This window comes from Triturus cristatus, chromosome 4_1 (assembly GCF_964204655.1).
Source record: "Triturus cristatus chromosome 4_1, aTriCri1.1, whole genome shotgun sequence".
Taxonomy (NCBI): domain Eukaryota; kingdom Metazoa; phylum Chordata; class Amphibia; order Caudata; family Salamandridae; genus Triturus; species Triturus cristatus.
This window is the reverse complement of record NC_140585.1, coordinates 742,771,455-742,787,415: the sequence shown is the minus strand read 5'-3', so window position 1 is coordinate 742,787,415 and position 15,961 is coordinate 742,771,455. Positions and strand designations below refer to the sequence as shown.

The 15,961-nt window shown below is 46.4% G+C and overlaps 1 protein-coding gene across 1 annotated transcript in view; it reads right to left on the bottom strand.

The window, feature by feature from the left end:
• Positions 1 to 15,961, bottom strand: part of LOC146855449 (stabilin-2-like) — a 1,111,419-nt gene that overhangs the window by 793,554 nt on the left and 301,904 nt on the right. Inside the window, exon 13 of the mRNA XM_085653245.1 lies at positions 14,565 to 14,708. Within this exon, the coding sequence (XP_085509371.1) occupies positions 14,565 to 14,708 (144 nt within the window). The remainder of the gene's footprint in view (positions 1 to 14,564; positions 14,709 to 15,961) is intronic.

Below are 15,961 nucleotides of genomic sequence, written 5' to 3'. Positions count from 1 at the left end.
AAAATAAGGCTTTAAAATGGTAGAAATAGTTCAGTTCAATGCAAGTTGTAGATGCGACACTTTTCTTGAAAGTACTTTAGATGAGTCACGCAAAACCAACAAAATGGCCGTAGGGGAGGTGATGCATCAGTTCCTTACTGCCGTGCAGGGGAGGTGATGTGTCGATTCCTTACTGCGTGGGGAGTTGATGTGTCTGTTTCTTACTGCGGCCCCCAATGATGCGACAGTCTTGGCGCCTTGATGCGATGTGTCGATTCCGTATGATGCGTGGTTTTGTGCAGCCGCTTAGCAGCCTTGCCTCCGGATCGGTGCGGTGATCTTGGACTTCGGAGATCGTTGTACCCGATGCGTAGTGCGGCGATTTCTTGAAGAGCGGCAGGCGCTGTGACGGTTTCTTTGGCGATGCTTCGGAAAACAGGTGCAGATGCAACACGCTTCTTCGGTGTTGCATCGATTTTTCAGCTCCCAGCGACAAACAGTCTCTATAGGTCCTAAACAGCAGCAGGCACCTCTATACAGGTTGGAATTCCCATCAAGGAAATTCAGGGAAGCTGGTGGTGAAGTCTTGTGTCCCTGAGACTTCAGAACAGGAGGCAAACTCAGGTTCAAGCCCTTGGAGATCTTTTCTTCAAGCAGATGACAAAGCAAACAGCAAAGTCCTTTTCCTCCTTTCCTTGGCAGCAAGCAGTCACTGCAAGCCAACCCCAGACAGCAAACAGCACAGGGGCAGTATTTCTCCTCAGCTTATCTGGTTCTTTTCTTCTGCAAAGGTTCCTCTTGATTTGCCAGAAGTGATCTAAAAATCTGGGGTCTGGGCCCCACTTTTTATACACACAAATCCTTTGTTCTCTGAAGGCAGATAGTGTCTGTACCCAGCTAAAACCAGTCCTGTCCTAACTGGTGCAGCTTCTTGGCAGGAGGTGGAGACAGCATTGTTGAAGGCAGACCAGGCCCATTCAGGTGAAAAGGAAATCTCCTCTCCCCACTCTAAATGCAGCCCAGGTCTATTCAGCCAAGCCCTGACTCATCAAACTTCTGGAGTCGCAGCCCCTCTCCAGCCCCTGTCATCCAAAAGCCAGACATGCAATACCCAAACCTAGCAGAGGCACACTGGATGGTTAGGCAAGAAAATACTTACTTTCTAAAAGTGGTATTTTCAAACGAGGAATGTTAAAATCACCCTCACTAAAAGATACATTTTAACATTCTGAGTTTAGGCATACTAAACTTTATTTTTCTACCTTGTTCCCAGGGCCAGTTATGTTTATAAGATGTTATAAACAAACTCCTCATTTTACAGGTAGCCTTGCAGTAGTGAAAACGAAATTGGCAGTAATTCACTGTCAGGACATGCCACACACATCAGGGCATGTCCTACCTTTAACATACAATGCACCCTGCCCACAGGGGTACCTTGGGCCTACCTTAGGGGTGACTAATATGTAGAAAAGGGAAGGTTTAAGCACTGGCAAGTTGACATGGCAGTCCCAGACTACACATAGGCTCGGCAGTGGTTGCTTCTGTGGGTGGCACAATCAGTGCTGCAGCCCACTAGCAACATTTGATTTATAGGCCCTGGGCATACACAGTGCACTTTACTAGGGTCTGACAAGTAAATCAAATATGCCAATCATGGAATCACTAATCCATAACACCAATTTATAAAGGGAGCAGTTGCACTTTGGCACTGAACAGCAGTGGCAAAGTACCCAAAGCCTCTAGACCAGCAAAATGGATTCCAACACACAGCAATACACAGGAGGTAAAGACAAACAAATGGAAGGGAGACCCATGCCAACGGTGCCAGGTCTAACAGGGTGTTAGAATAATCTAGTTTTTGATATGAGAACAGGCACCTCAGTTTTCTACAAATCTGATGGACAGAAGAGAAGAACCTTCCTAAACAATTTCAGGGTAAAGAAAGAGGCAGAGGTAATGTGATTGATCTGGCCCTCAAAAGACAATTTTCTATCAAAAAGGATTCTAAGGTTTTTTACTTTAGTGACTGGAATAGGGAGGGTGCAAAGCTACTGAGGCCACCAGCTCAGTGACTAAAGGGAAGAATTCCTTCTGAATAGTAGAACCTCAGTTGTGGATAAGTTTAACTTTAAGTAGTTTTCACTCAGCCATCTCCCTGTGTGTAGAGTACAGTCATGGAATCCGGCAGCAGTAACCTCTGGGTTTGCTGGCTATTGACAACACAATTTGGGTCCCAAACAGTTCCCTACTGTCACCTGGTAGATTATCTTTCAAGCCCTAGATTTTACTGTTCCCACTTCCTTATGCTGGCATGGAGTGTAAAGAGCAAATACCTGACAGTGGCACTCACAACTACATCCTGAGTAGAAGTGAATATGCTGGTACAGACATTTCCGCTTCATCTCTGTTTGAGCAGTACAACCATCAATGTCCCAACATCAGGCCATTGGCGATTTGGGGTTTAGTTGAGCTTTTTATGAAAATGATGAGTGTGCTATGGTGTTTTTCTTTTAATGTGAGTTAATAATACTGACCTGTGCTTTGTATTTTTATACATGATTTTATGGATTATACTCAAAATATAATATTGCTCGACATCCCAGATATAAATAGCGATGTGGATGTCCAGCATTATTCTGATCACAAAGATCAGAAAGGGTTCAAAACCCACTTTAAAAATAAAATGATGACTATTTGCACAATGAACAACCACTTCTTTTTTTTTTTATCTTTTATTTTGATTTTCAACGTATAGCAAAACAGTACATATGGACCATATGACAGGTACACATTTGAAAGTAAACAATGACTGAGTTCATCGCACAGGTAAGATATGACATATATCCGGCTAAGTATGGCATACAGTTGTAACAAAATACTGATACGGGGCGGAATCTGCAAGTACATTTAAAACCGTAGGCAAACAATTCAATCGTAATCCATAATATCCCAGTTAGAGCTGGTGCAAAACCCGTACCCCACATTGCCCCGCAAGAAGAACCCTGGGCATACATTTAGAGTGCGTCAAGGCAAGCCCGAAACCTTGACAGCCCGTAATATATCAGCAGTGGTAAATGCGATCCCATCATCTTCAGCACACTGAAGAAGATAGTGCTGCAGGGGCCCCCATATGTCTTTAGGCCTGGACACCCTGGGAAGTGTTTCTGCATAGGTAGTAACTTGTTCCTGACAATACAATAAATCAGCCAACCAGTCCTTGAACTTAGGGGCCCACCCTCTACCCCATCTGCAGGCCATCCTTCGTTTGGCGAGCAATAGGGACAGGGCTATTAATTTCCGATATGACTTGGGAATCCGTGCAGTATAGCCCAGGAGGGCCATCATTGGATCACTTTCCAGTGGGATATTTATCATTTTTCCAAGCGCGTCAAAGACCTGTTTCCAATATTCCTGTATCGCTGGACATACCCATGCCAGGTGTAAAAAGCCCGCCCCTGCCGCACCGTATCTATGGCATCTATCATGATCCTGCAATTTAAAGCGGTACTTCTTTGCAGGTGTGTAATATAAATGCTGTAGGAATTTATAATGGATCACACGCAATCTAGAACTGGCCGAGATTTGTGATGTTTGTGCACAGCAGTAGTCCCATTGTTCATCAGTCAACACCTGCCCGAGCTCTTCATCCCAATGCCTGCGAGCAGTATTAGGGGTCATCCCCTGTTGGGTGCGTATACACCGATATAGGCCTGACACTAGATGTTTCCCCTCTGTGGATCCCAGCATGTTATGCAAGGGAGCAAGGTTCGCTGGTTCTTGAGGAAAATCCGGAAGTAGCGCTCTCATCCCCTGTTGCAGGCGCACATAAAGGAAGATATCCAATGGAGTGGGTTGCAGCCCCTGAAATAAGTGTTCTGAAGAACGAAATTATTCTCATGAAATAGATCTCCCCAGGTAGTGATATGCAGGCATTTGCATAAGTTCTGAAACCCCGTTTCCTGTAACAGGGACACCCCAGGATGGTAAGTGAGTGGCAGCCGCAATGAGTATAAGAGGGACATAGAAAGGAGTTCAGCTATACGATGCCAGGCATCAACTGTACTAGTAACTGTAGTGGGTGGTGTTGCTCTTGTGCAAACAGGACCATGAATTATGCCTTTTATGCTGGCCAGTCTTCGGTGGCTATCTGCGGCATGTAGCGAGGGGGATAAATCCAATAGTATGCATAATTATTATTATTATTATTATTATTTGGAGTTTTATATCGCGCACGGTTACCCTTGAGCATCCCAGCGCTATCCATAGATCACCACCGCCAACACATGACACACTAAACTGGGAAAAGATGAGTTTTTAACAGTTTGCGAAAGCGCAGAGTACTGATCTCTGCCCGCAACACGAGTGGAAGCGAGTTCCAAGCGGAGGCCGTATTCACTGAAAACCTTCTCCCTCCAGTACGGGCTCGCCTTACTCTAGGAGACTGGAGGAGGAATTTATGATCCGAACGGAGAGCCCTTACTGCTTTATAGGGTTGGATCATATTCCTTAGGATCGCTGGACCCTTCCCCTGCAGACTCTTCTGTGCCATGCAGAGTGCTTTAAAGGTTACTCTTTCCCGCACCGGAAGCCAGTGAAGCGCCTTCAGTGCCAGTTTGGCGGACTGCCTTCTGGGGACATTGGTCAGCAGTCTAGCCGCTGCGTTTTGCACCTGCTGCAGCTTCTTGAATGTAGATTCTGGCGCGCCCAAAAAGAGTGCATTGCTGTAATCCAGCCTCGAAATAATGAGCCCTTGAATAAGCAGCTTACGGGAGGTTTCAGGGAGGAGTGACAGAATCCTGCGGGCTGACCAGAGCATACCAAAACATACACCTGCGATCTTTTTGGCGTGTGTTCTTAACGTCAAGTCCTGCTCCAGCCACACCCCTAGGCTCTTAATCTCCTTCTTCGGGCTGGGAGGAGCTCCCATGCAGTCAGGCCAGCTACTGGGGGACAGGGAGAAGGAGGATTGACCTAAGATCATAAGCTCGGTCTTTGAGCCATTCAGTTTAAGGGATGAATTAGACATCCACCTAAACACTTCCTCCAGACAGGAATGAAGCACCCCTGGTTGCTTCTCTAACTGAGAGAGCCCCACTACCATCTGCGTATCATCCGCGTAGCTAATGATGTTAAAGCCGAACGGAGACACCACATCCTCCAGGGGGGCCATATATACATTAAATAAGGTCGGGCTCAACGACGAGCCCTGAGGAACCCCACACTGGAGGGCAAAGGGGGGGGACTTCTCGTTTCCTTCCCACACTTCAAATGACCGTCCTCCTAGGAAGGAGGCAAGCCATCTCAAAGCCATCCCAGTGACGCCCAGCCCTTCCAGCCGCTGGAGTAGTACCTGGCGATTTACGGTGTCAAAAGCCGCACTCAGGTCCAGGAGGATCACTGCCACTGACCCTCCTGAATCCAGAATGCACCTGGCTTCCTCCACCACGGCCAGGAGGGCGGTGTCTGTGCCCTGTCCAGGACGGAATCCCGTCTGGGAATCCCGTAAACGGCCATTAGCCTCCAAGAAATTCGATAATCGATAGTTGACCAGTCTTTCAGCTATCTTGCTCACGCCCGGGAGCAGCGAAATCGGCCTAATATTCGCCAGGTCAGAGGGGTCAAGGCTCGGCTTCTTCAGGAGGGCCTTAACGACCGCTCCTTTCCATCCAGGTGGCACCACTCCCTGCGATAAAGACAGGTTGATCAGCTCGGTTACTGGGGCCACAATGGTCGGCGCTACCTGTTATAAATATCGCATCGGGACAGGGTCCTTGGGGGAGCCACTCTTCAATTTCCCAAGCACACTCAATACTTCTTCCGCAGACACAGGGCCAAAAAGGTCCAACTCCACTGCTCCTACCCTATGCTGAGCCGTTGGCTCTGCCACTGCGGTTGGATGGGGGAGTGAGCGTAGGATGGTCTCAATTTTGGAATTGAAGTAAGTAGCCAACTCCAGACATTTCCATTGGGCATTGTCGTGAATAACCGGTGGGTCGGGGGTTTTTAGCAACTCTTTCATCACTTTGAAGGACTCTCTCGAGGAACAAGTGGCTTTACAGATTCTTTCATCAAAGTATTTGATCTTAGCCTCCCTTATCGCGTTCTTGTACAATCTCATGGCTAAGCGATACTTGTTCCTACTTGTTATCCCCCAATCCTTCCTCCACCCCCGTTCTAGCTTTTTGCAGCTCTTTCTCAGTGCCCTTAGCTCAGGAGAGTACCATGGGGCCGAGCCCGCTCTCTTATCCCTGATGAGCATCTTTTTCTTTGGAAGAATGACGTCTAAGGAGCTACTCAACCAGCTCTCCAAGCTAGCGTCCGCATCCACCGGGTCAGAACCCCCTTGGGGGCATGTTGACTCCAAATGGGCCGCCCATTTATCCATAGGGAGCCTCGACCAAGCTCTGTCCGTCCTGAATGTCCTGGGTGTGGGAAGATCCCAACCCGCAGAAGCCCAGCTGACTAAAACCATAAAGTGGTCTGTCCACGGTAGGGCAAGGGGAGGTAGGGCGGTTAGCTGCTCCATATTAGAAAAAATTGGATCAAGCAGGTGACCCTTTTCATGGGTCACGCCTGAATTAATTCGTCTCATCTGCATAGCGCCCAGGTCAGACTGCAGGTCAGTAGCAGGCAAGTCCAAAGAGTCCTCAAAATGTAGGTTCAGGTCTCCTAGCACGACAAAATTCGTAGTAGAGGAGGCTAGACAGGTAACAGATTCCATTAGTGAATCAATGAAACCGGCCACTGCCCCAGGGGGGCGATAAACAAGGAGACCTGAGATAGCGACCGTGGGGGACAGCCGGATGCAGAATTGACAGCTTTCGCAGTCCTTAACCCCGGCCTCCTGTGCTTTACAACTAAGCGTATCCCTGTACAGAATAGCCATACCCCCTCCCCACCCTATGGGTCTGTCGAGATGGAAAATCACAAATCCCGGCGGGAGGGCTCGGACCATATCTGGGCCGGAAGTGGGCGTGGTCCATGTCTCTGTTAAAAATAAGATATCAAGATCATAGTCCAAAATTAGTGAGTTAATTTCCGTGGAGTGGCATGGAAGTGACCTACAGTTCAACAGACCAAATTCTAACTTTTTTCTGGCCTTATGGGCCCCAAGCCCTGAGCTACACACCTTACAACTTACAAAAGGTTGCCCATCCTTCACAAAGAACCCACATGCATCCGATTTCGGTGGTCGCAATGACAAAAGATCAGTCGTGGCATACCTGATGAGACTACCCTGCAAAGATGGAACAACGGGTATGATGGCCGGCCCTAGGCCCGTCCGGGCCCGGACGGGCACAGACGGGCTTTCCTCTGGCGCTCCTCCGGCGCGACTCTGCGCGCATGCGCTGCACGCTTGCATACTGTTCACCTAAATAGTGTGTGGCAGATAACTCGTGTAGCCACTAGAACGCTAACCCCAGAGGCGTCCTTGAAGCGTCACCAACACACACACAAGATGGCGGTCGGGAGCAGAAACTGCATGTAAAACACCCAAATGGGGAGTCTTGTGGGTTTTAGTTTTAATGTGCGAGCAGTGCGAACATGAGGGGGGATGGAGAAAATAAAGTGGCACAATTACAATACAAATACAATCTAAATGTTAAAAAGCGAAATGATCTAAAAATACTAGAAAGTTAAAAAAACGAGCAGCAGTGTTTCAAGGTTAGCAGCGACAACGTAATGGTCCTCTCTGTATAATGAGCATAATGAGCTTGTGCGCTTCAATAATAAACTTCAAAGTCCGGAATGTCAAACCCACCCTGTTCGTACGGTTTGGTGAGAATGGCCCATCTGAGCCATGGTTGCTTCCCTCCCCAGAGGAGCCTGCTAAGTTCAGCGCGTCGAGTTTTGAAGAAAAAAGGCCCAGGATGATATGGTATATTTAAAAAAAGATATAAGAATTGTGGAAGCACAATCATTTTTATAAGGGAGGCCCATCCCGCCATACACAGAGGCAGCGATATCCAACGCGTGACCCTGTTTTGAAGACGTGTGATAGCTGTCCCATAGTTGAGCCGGATCGTTTCCTCCCTCTCCCTGGCCACCTGTATGCCTAGATAACGAAGGTCCGTGTCACACCACTCCAACGGAAAGTCAAGGTGGAATTTGGATACCGCTGGCGTCAGAGGAAAAACTTGGGACTTCCCCCAGTTAATATTGATACCAGACAAATGGTCGAACACTATGAACTCCCTCAGTACCGGATTGAGATTGTGTTGGGGGTCCCTAATATATAAGGTCATATCATCCGCATATGAGGAGAATATCTGGCGTGGACAGCAACGGAATGCCTTATCTTGGTGGCGCTGCCACAGCCTAGAGGCCAGAGGTTCGACTGCTATGGCGAATAAAAGGGGTGATAACGGACACCCTTGACGGGTGCCCCTCGAGATAGTAAATGGAGAAGACATATGCCCATTGATCAATATTTTAGCTGTGGGTTAATAGTATAATAGTTTAATCCAAGATATGAATAACAGTGGGAATCCCATACGCCGCAACACCTCAAATAGGTAATCCCATTCCAGGGAATCAAATGCCTTAGTGGCGTCCAGAAAAACCGCAGCCACCGGAAAATGTGGTGCCACTGTCTGAAGCAGAGAGAACAGGGTACGAAGATTATGGGAGGTGGTTCTACCAGGAACAAATCCTGATTGATCAGGGAGTACAAGCTTATCCAGAAGAAGAGTGAGGCGATTAGCTAGTATTTTGGCCAATATTTTGGTGTCACAGTTAATCAACGACAATGGGCGATATGAGCCACAGGAGTTGGGGGATTTCCCGGGTTTTAAGAGAGATGTAATCAGCGCTTCCCTCATCGAAGGGGGGAGTATCCCAGCTTCCAGGGACTCCTCATATACCTCCTTGAGGACCGGCGCCATTATGTCTATATAGCTCTTGTAGAATTCGGCGGGAATCCCATCGGACCCTGGCGCCTTCCCTTTTTTGAGTTGCATTATAGCTTCCCTAATTTCATCTATTTTGAAAGGTAAACTGAGGAACCCCCGTTGCGTGTCACTTAGCCACCCGAGCGCCACATCCCCCAGGAAGTCGTCGAGCTCCACAGCGCCATACCGTTGTGACGTGTACAGTGCCTTATAGTGCGCCACAAATGTCTCAAGTATGTCAGGCGTGTCACGATATATAAGCTCCCCAGGCCTAATACATGAGTCTGGAATCGGGGACATCTCGCTACCTCTGCCAGAGCATTCGCAGGCCGTTCCCCTTCACTATATTTGCGAGCCACCCAGTAGCGACCTTTGAATTTCACCTCTCTCGCCGCAGCCTCTTCGTATTCTGACAGTTTGGCTCGAAACTCTTTCTGGGCCTGCCCTGAGTCACCCCTACCCATCCTCCTCTCCAGTGTTTTCAGTTCCCAGTCTAATTTATAGACTATTCTCTGTATGTCCCTAAGGACTCCAAAGCTCTTGGATATACAGTACCCTCTGATGGTGACCTTAAACACCTCCCATATTACCTCCACACTTTCCACAGACCCATTATTTCTAGCGAAGAAATCTTTGATTTCCTCTCCCAACTCGGTCTGGAAGGCTGCATCCAGCAGTGCATGCGGCTGCAATCTCCAACATGGGCGGGGCCTAGCGTACCCATGCATCGCCAATGTTAGCTTCACGGGACAATGGTCGGAAAACGCCCTAGCAGGGTGAGTAACATTACAGATAGTGGAACCCTGTCCCCGCGACAATAAACAATAGTCAATACGTGCCCATGATCCCGTATGTGACGTGAAGTGTGTTCCTTCTTTGCCCTGTGGCCGATAGAATAGCCAACTGTCTAGTAGTCCTCCCTCCTCCATGATTCCCTGTAGCACCCCTTGGGAATGGTTATAATGATGTGGTGCAGGGTTAGAATGGTCATAGTTCGGTTGTAAGGCCACATTAAAGTCACCACCCCATATGATATGAGTGGATCCAGCATCAAGTATTTTCCCCCACACCGTAGTGAAGAACGTAGGTGTATCCACATTGGGGTCAAAGCAGTTTGCCAGGGTAATCGACTCCCCACCCATCTGCCCCCATGCTATCACATATCTCCCATTGGGGTCCTCCATCACCCCAGCCAGCATAAATGGTGTTTGCTTTTTTATCAATATAGCTGTACCTCGGGTATATGATGAATAGGAAGCAAACAATCTCGTACCGGCCCATTTGCTAGCAAACGTGGTAGGGATTCTCGGGTTGAGGTGTGTCTCTTGTAAAAACACTACCTGTATCTGCTGGCGGTCCAAGTATGCCAAAATCTGCCTATGTTTCCTCGAATCTCCCAGCCCCCTGACATTCCATGACATTATCTTCAGTGTGCTTTCATCTCCCGTAGCCATTCTGCCACCATTCACTTCGAAATACATGCCATACAAATGCAACAGTATTCCAGAACAGTTGGGTGAAACAATCCCCCTGCCGGAGCATGATGTACCTGCCATGGATATCAAAACATAGAACTCCCCCCCTTCCCATCCCCCACCCACTGAAGCATCCCAATTATGCCAGGTTCATCCATCCCACCCCCCTCCCCAATGCCCAAAAAACCTACTATTACATTACAAGGCTCCAACCGATCCCAGAGGAGCTCTGAAATGAAGACAACTAAATGCAAAAACAAACAGTGTGAAAGAAACAGAATGGGTACACCCTTATGGGGATATGCTGCTGGGTGGCCCACGTGTACCTCCAGCCTGTCCAGGTGGCCGACGTCAGTGACCAATTTCCCGGGGAAGCTGCCCGGCGTTAACACATTGTGTGTCCTAATTAGTCTGAGCAGATCTTCTGACATGCTATGTCCCTTGAACATCAGGAATCAGTTTGAAGTCTCCTGCCACAGTGTTATAATGCTGCATATAGTAGCCAGCAGCAAGGTGTACCCATAACCCACCAGCCGTCCTTGCTAGGTCTCATTCCACATCCAATGTCCGTGTTCCTGGAGAGTCTGATGGGGCATGAGACACGTTCTTGTGTTTCTTGAACTTTTTGAGGAAGTGTTCCGCTTGCTGAGGCGTATTGCAGATCGTGTGAGTTCCCTGATATGAGATGCGGAGACGAGCTGGATAGAGTAAGGCATAGTCTAGGTTGGCTTGTCTCAGTTTTTGCTTGACTGAAAGAAACTTACGCCGCTCCTCTTGCATGTGCAGTGTGAAATCCGGGTACATGGTGAAGGTCACTCCCTCATATTGCAGTTGTTTTTTCTCTCTGGCCACTCTTAAAGCGGTATCTCTATCTCTATAATTTAGGAGGCGCGCGATGATAGTATTCCTAGGAGGCGTATGTTGTTTCGTCTACTGCACGCCTCTATGTCCTCATTCTTGCCCGCTATAATTTTTAACAGCTTATCCATTTGTGTAACTGTGGTTTGCATGCAAGCTGTATGATCTTCGGTCTCGGAAATTCACTGTTCGGCATCTTTTAGTCGAGTTTCGTGCCCTTTGATTTTATTAGCAATGGCATCCATGCGAGTTGTTAGCGTGTCCATCTTGTCTGCTATAGTCTCAAATCCCTGTCGAACCTCCACCAACATGGATTTCAAGTCCTCACCTGACTCTGTTGGCCGATCTTGTTGTATGCTTTCCGACCCGCTATAATCGTCCATCAAGGGCTGCCGGGTGTTCTTCTTAGCCTCAAACGTGAGGCGTGGTTGTCGTGCGTCTGTTTTCCCCATTATGACACTTGAGAGAGAGGAAAACCGTCCTGGGGTAACGCGCAGGGCCAGGGGAAACCGTGCAGTCCACCCCGTCACGCGAGGCCTTGTTATAGCACTAGGACCTACTCAACCTTTGCGGTCCGATGCGGGAGTAGCAGTGACTACGCCCCCAACCTGCACCAAGTCACCGCAGGGCGATCACCAAAGTCCCACAGAGTCCTTCACCTCTCGGTACTGCACGCCACCAGCCAATCGTGACTGGGTGGGTACTGCCGCCTCTGCAGGAAAGACTGAGGACGCAGCTGGCTCTGTTCGGTGGCCGCCGGGCCGCCGGGAACCTGTGGCAACCCTGGTCATCCACGCAGTTATGGCATCCCAACCCACCGCAGTGAGTTACATCAAGTTACATCAAGCGCTCAATACGCCGCCGCTACACCAGCGCTTATTGATCCGCGCCGATGGGGGCAGCGATCCTCCCGTTATGCGGTAATGTTGCGGCCCCGCCGACCCAATCCTCCTACATGTCCACAAAGCTGCGCGCTCCCTGCACAGCCATCCCCTCCATCCTGGTATCGCTTATAGGAGAAAGAGGGGCACCTCAGCTAAGGCCGGCATACACAGGGCGCCCCAGCCGCCCACCTCCAAAGAACAACGTATATGTCCCTGCGTCTCCTCCTGCTGTGCTTACCGCCGCAATGTAAAATCTTCCTGGGCGGATTACGTGCTCCTGAATGCATGTCGAAGGCGAGCTCTCCGGGCCTGACACACCGCCTCAGCGCCGCCATGACAATTAAGCGGCCTGATCACCTCATAGACGCCTCAGAGCCCGCGTGCACTCCGCTCCGCTCGTAACTCCAGGCAAATCAGGGATGCAGCCTGGTCACCTCTGTCTCCGGCGCCACGCCACCGAGAATCACTGCAAGCTCCACCTCATGCCACTCCATGTATTTATTCCTCTTTTTTAACCAGACATTAGTATGATCTGTTGCACGAATTGTTAGCACTTTGGAGCTCCATATGAAATTGTGTTTATCAATGTAGTTGGAGAACAAGCAAAAAAGAACCACAGCTCAAAAAAATGACAGATCATGCCCTACCCATAAGATCAGATGATTTACACTTCATATATTTATTCCTCTTTTTAACAGAAGTCGTATGATATGTTGCATGAATTGTTAGCACGTTTGAGCTTCATATGAAATGGTTTTTATTAACCATGCAATAAACTTACTTACTTACATATTGTAGAAACAGGATTGGTTTGTACAACTGGCATTCAAAATGAGTACAGAGATTTCAGTTGCAATGGTACCTGGTGATCCCATGACAATAGCAGGTGAAACTGGTGAAGAGATGGGTAGCAGGGTACTGGGTAGTGGCTCTGAGGTTATCCTGACGTACAGGAAACAATAAGAGGCCAACATGTGGACACTCTCTTTCGCATCCAGCTGCCTTTTGGTGCTGAATGGCAGATGTGGTTATCAAGATGTAAGGGGGCAATAACTATTAATGAAACAGGAACAAAGTGGTACAAACATTACATAGTGGTATTAAACAGTCACGTACCACTCATCATCAAAGAGAGCCTGAGATGAAAAGTTGTTTCAATGATGTACCATTATACGAAGAGTGTTCCAAGAATGTTACCCAAATCCTGCTTCGGGAGCTTGTAAGAGAGCGGGCTGCATGGGACAATGGAGACGGTAAATAAGGAATGTCATCAAGCAAGACTGGGATGGAGTATATATTGAAACTCACTCTGTTTATGGAGATCAGATATTTTATGGAGCACAGTCACTGATTGTCTCATGTACTTGTAAAACATGCTAACACCTTGAGGCATCTTGGCTCATTAGGTTATAATGGGCTCGACTTTCTCAACTGTTCCTACAGGAGGCATAAGTAATGTTGTGTCATGAAAAACATAAGTGTGAGTGTTCATTGATGCCATTGAAACACTATTGTATGTCCTATTTTGTGTTATGATTATAATATTAAAGAGAGGAATGTTGAGACAGATATATACATCTATATCTCTCTCTCTATATATATATATTATATATATATATTTATTTATCACTGAAAAGTTAGACATGTAATTGTGTTTTGATTCAATCTCAGGGATGTTGAGAAGCTTAACTGGAGATAATGAGCCCTCACATATATATTCATATTATTGTAATTCCACGTTTTGTAACAAGAAGCTCCATATCAATAAACTCGTGCAACGTCAAATTCATCAAAATTCATGAAACACACCAACTTGCCCTAGACAGTTTAATTTAACTCACCTATATCATCTTTCAGATTTCAGCACTTAGGGCCTGATAAGGAGTTTGGTGGACAGGTTACTCCATCACAAACCGGGCAGCTATCCTGTCCGCCGTATCACACGTGGCCTAGGATATAATGGACTTGTAATAAGGCCGACGGAATATCCGTCACGTTTAAGACGGAGTAGCCTGGTCCGCCAAACTCTAAATCTGGCCCTAAGTGAACACATTTCATGAAGCCCTTCTTTATGTCTCTGTTTCAATACCATTTTCTCCTTAAACATCGAATAGGAAGAACGAATCACAAAAGAAGGGACTTACTATTCATCTTCCCAATTTATGAATTCTTCACTTAGGTTGTTTTGTTCTTTACTCCCACAGCTTTTGCTGAATTGTGAATTGTGTTCTACCTACAGATCCTAACATGCCAAGCCAACAACGCTCTGATCAGTGACTATTCTTAACCACATCTTAAACCAGTATAGTGCTTTTGCCAAAACATATATATGTACACACACATACATATAGATGTCACCATGTCCAATATTCACAAGTTGCATTACACTGATTAGCCAGGATAAAAGTAAAGCGCATATAAGCAATAATAAAACATCTGAACAAAAAGATGCCGCCAAAATAGCTAAAATGCTTCACCTCGGTGTTGCCTTCCAGAGTTGGCTCAACGTCGTCAATAGCTTTATCAATGATGTGCAGGAGGCCATTGGACGCCACGATGTTACTTTGCAAAATGCTTACTCTCTTCTTACTGCCATAAATCCGAATTTTGATCTGAGAGCTCTAAACAACCAAAACAAGGCACAGGATTGAATCCACCGAGGGACAGAAATCAGCTTCAACATTGTCTGAATGTATATTGCAGCTTGCTTCTTTTCAACATATAGTAAAACGTCAATATGTTGACTGCATTGACATTCATCTCAGTGAAACAGTCACCGATTAATAGAAATGCTCATAACATAACAATTAATAACACAAAATAATATAACGTATTGTAACAAAGTAACACAACTAACCTTTAAACAAAAACATTTATATGTAGCATAAGGTAGAAGCAACTGTAACGTATTCATTAAAACGTGTTATGCGCCAAAAAAATGTTAGGTGGGGAGAACCACAACCAAACATCGTAATCTGGAACATAAAAGAGGTGCACCGAACAATCCCACCGAATCTGATATTTTGAATCAACGTTCTTGTGATCGATCATTCAGAGGAAGAAGTAGGGAGGCAACATGTTCTTTGGTCTGACAAGTTTTTTCTCTGGAACCTTCACAAAGGTTTATGGAAACCTTTTACATTCTGTTCACATTAAGACTTTCAAGTGAATATTATGACGTCTTCCAAAATGTTTTCTGCATTTATCCTTACTTGCTATTACAAAATGCCTCAGTGAAAGATACTTTGCAGGAAATAGGTACAGAGACAATTTGTTCTGGTGCAGTATTTCCTAAACTATGGGTCGCGAGCCGATTTTGGTGGGTTGGGACAGTCTGAGCAATAAATTAAAATTCCTTGAAATTCTGTGTTTTTTGGTCACATCTGCAGTGCTTCAATGGCAGAGGTCTAATGTCAGGCCATGTCTTCTGACAAGTTGCTAATTATTCTTTTAACATGGGATTTGTATGTACTTTTTTCTGACTGCAAAGTGAGTGGGGTTTTTAAAGTGAATTATATGACAATCTTAGGATGTTCTTTTTTTTGCAACACACAAAATGTAAACACCAGTAAATTAACTGCATGCATTCAACAGTTAGGAAAAAAAAAATGAAGAATTTTTTTTTGTAATTCCAAAGTCTGCTGGATCAAAACAAATAAAGACGCTGTAATTGGTGATAAACAAATGATAAATATTCACATAAACTCAAATTCCACACAATATCGTTTGAATGCTGTATGTTGTATAGTTTAAAAAGGAAAACTGTATGTCTATGCAAGTTTAATGACTATTTCAATAGAAAATGTGCTTTCTGTAAATGACAATGCACTACCATAAGGTGCTTTAGTTAAATTCGAGAATCCCCCCTCCTCCT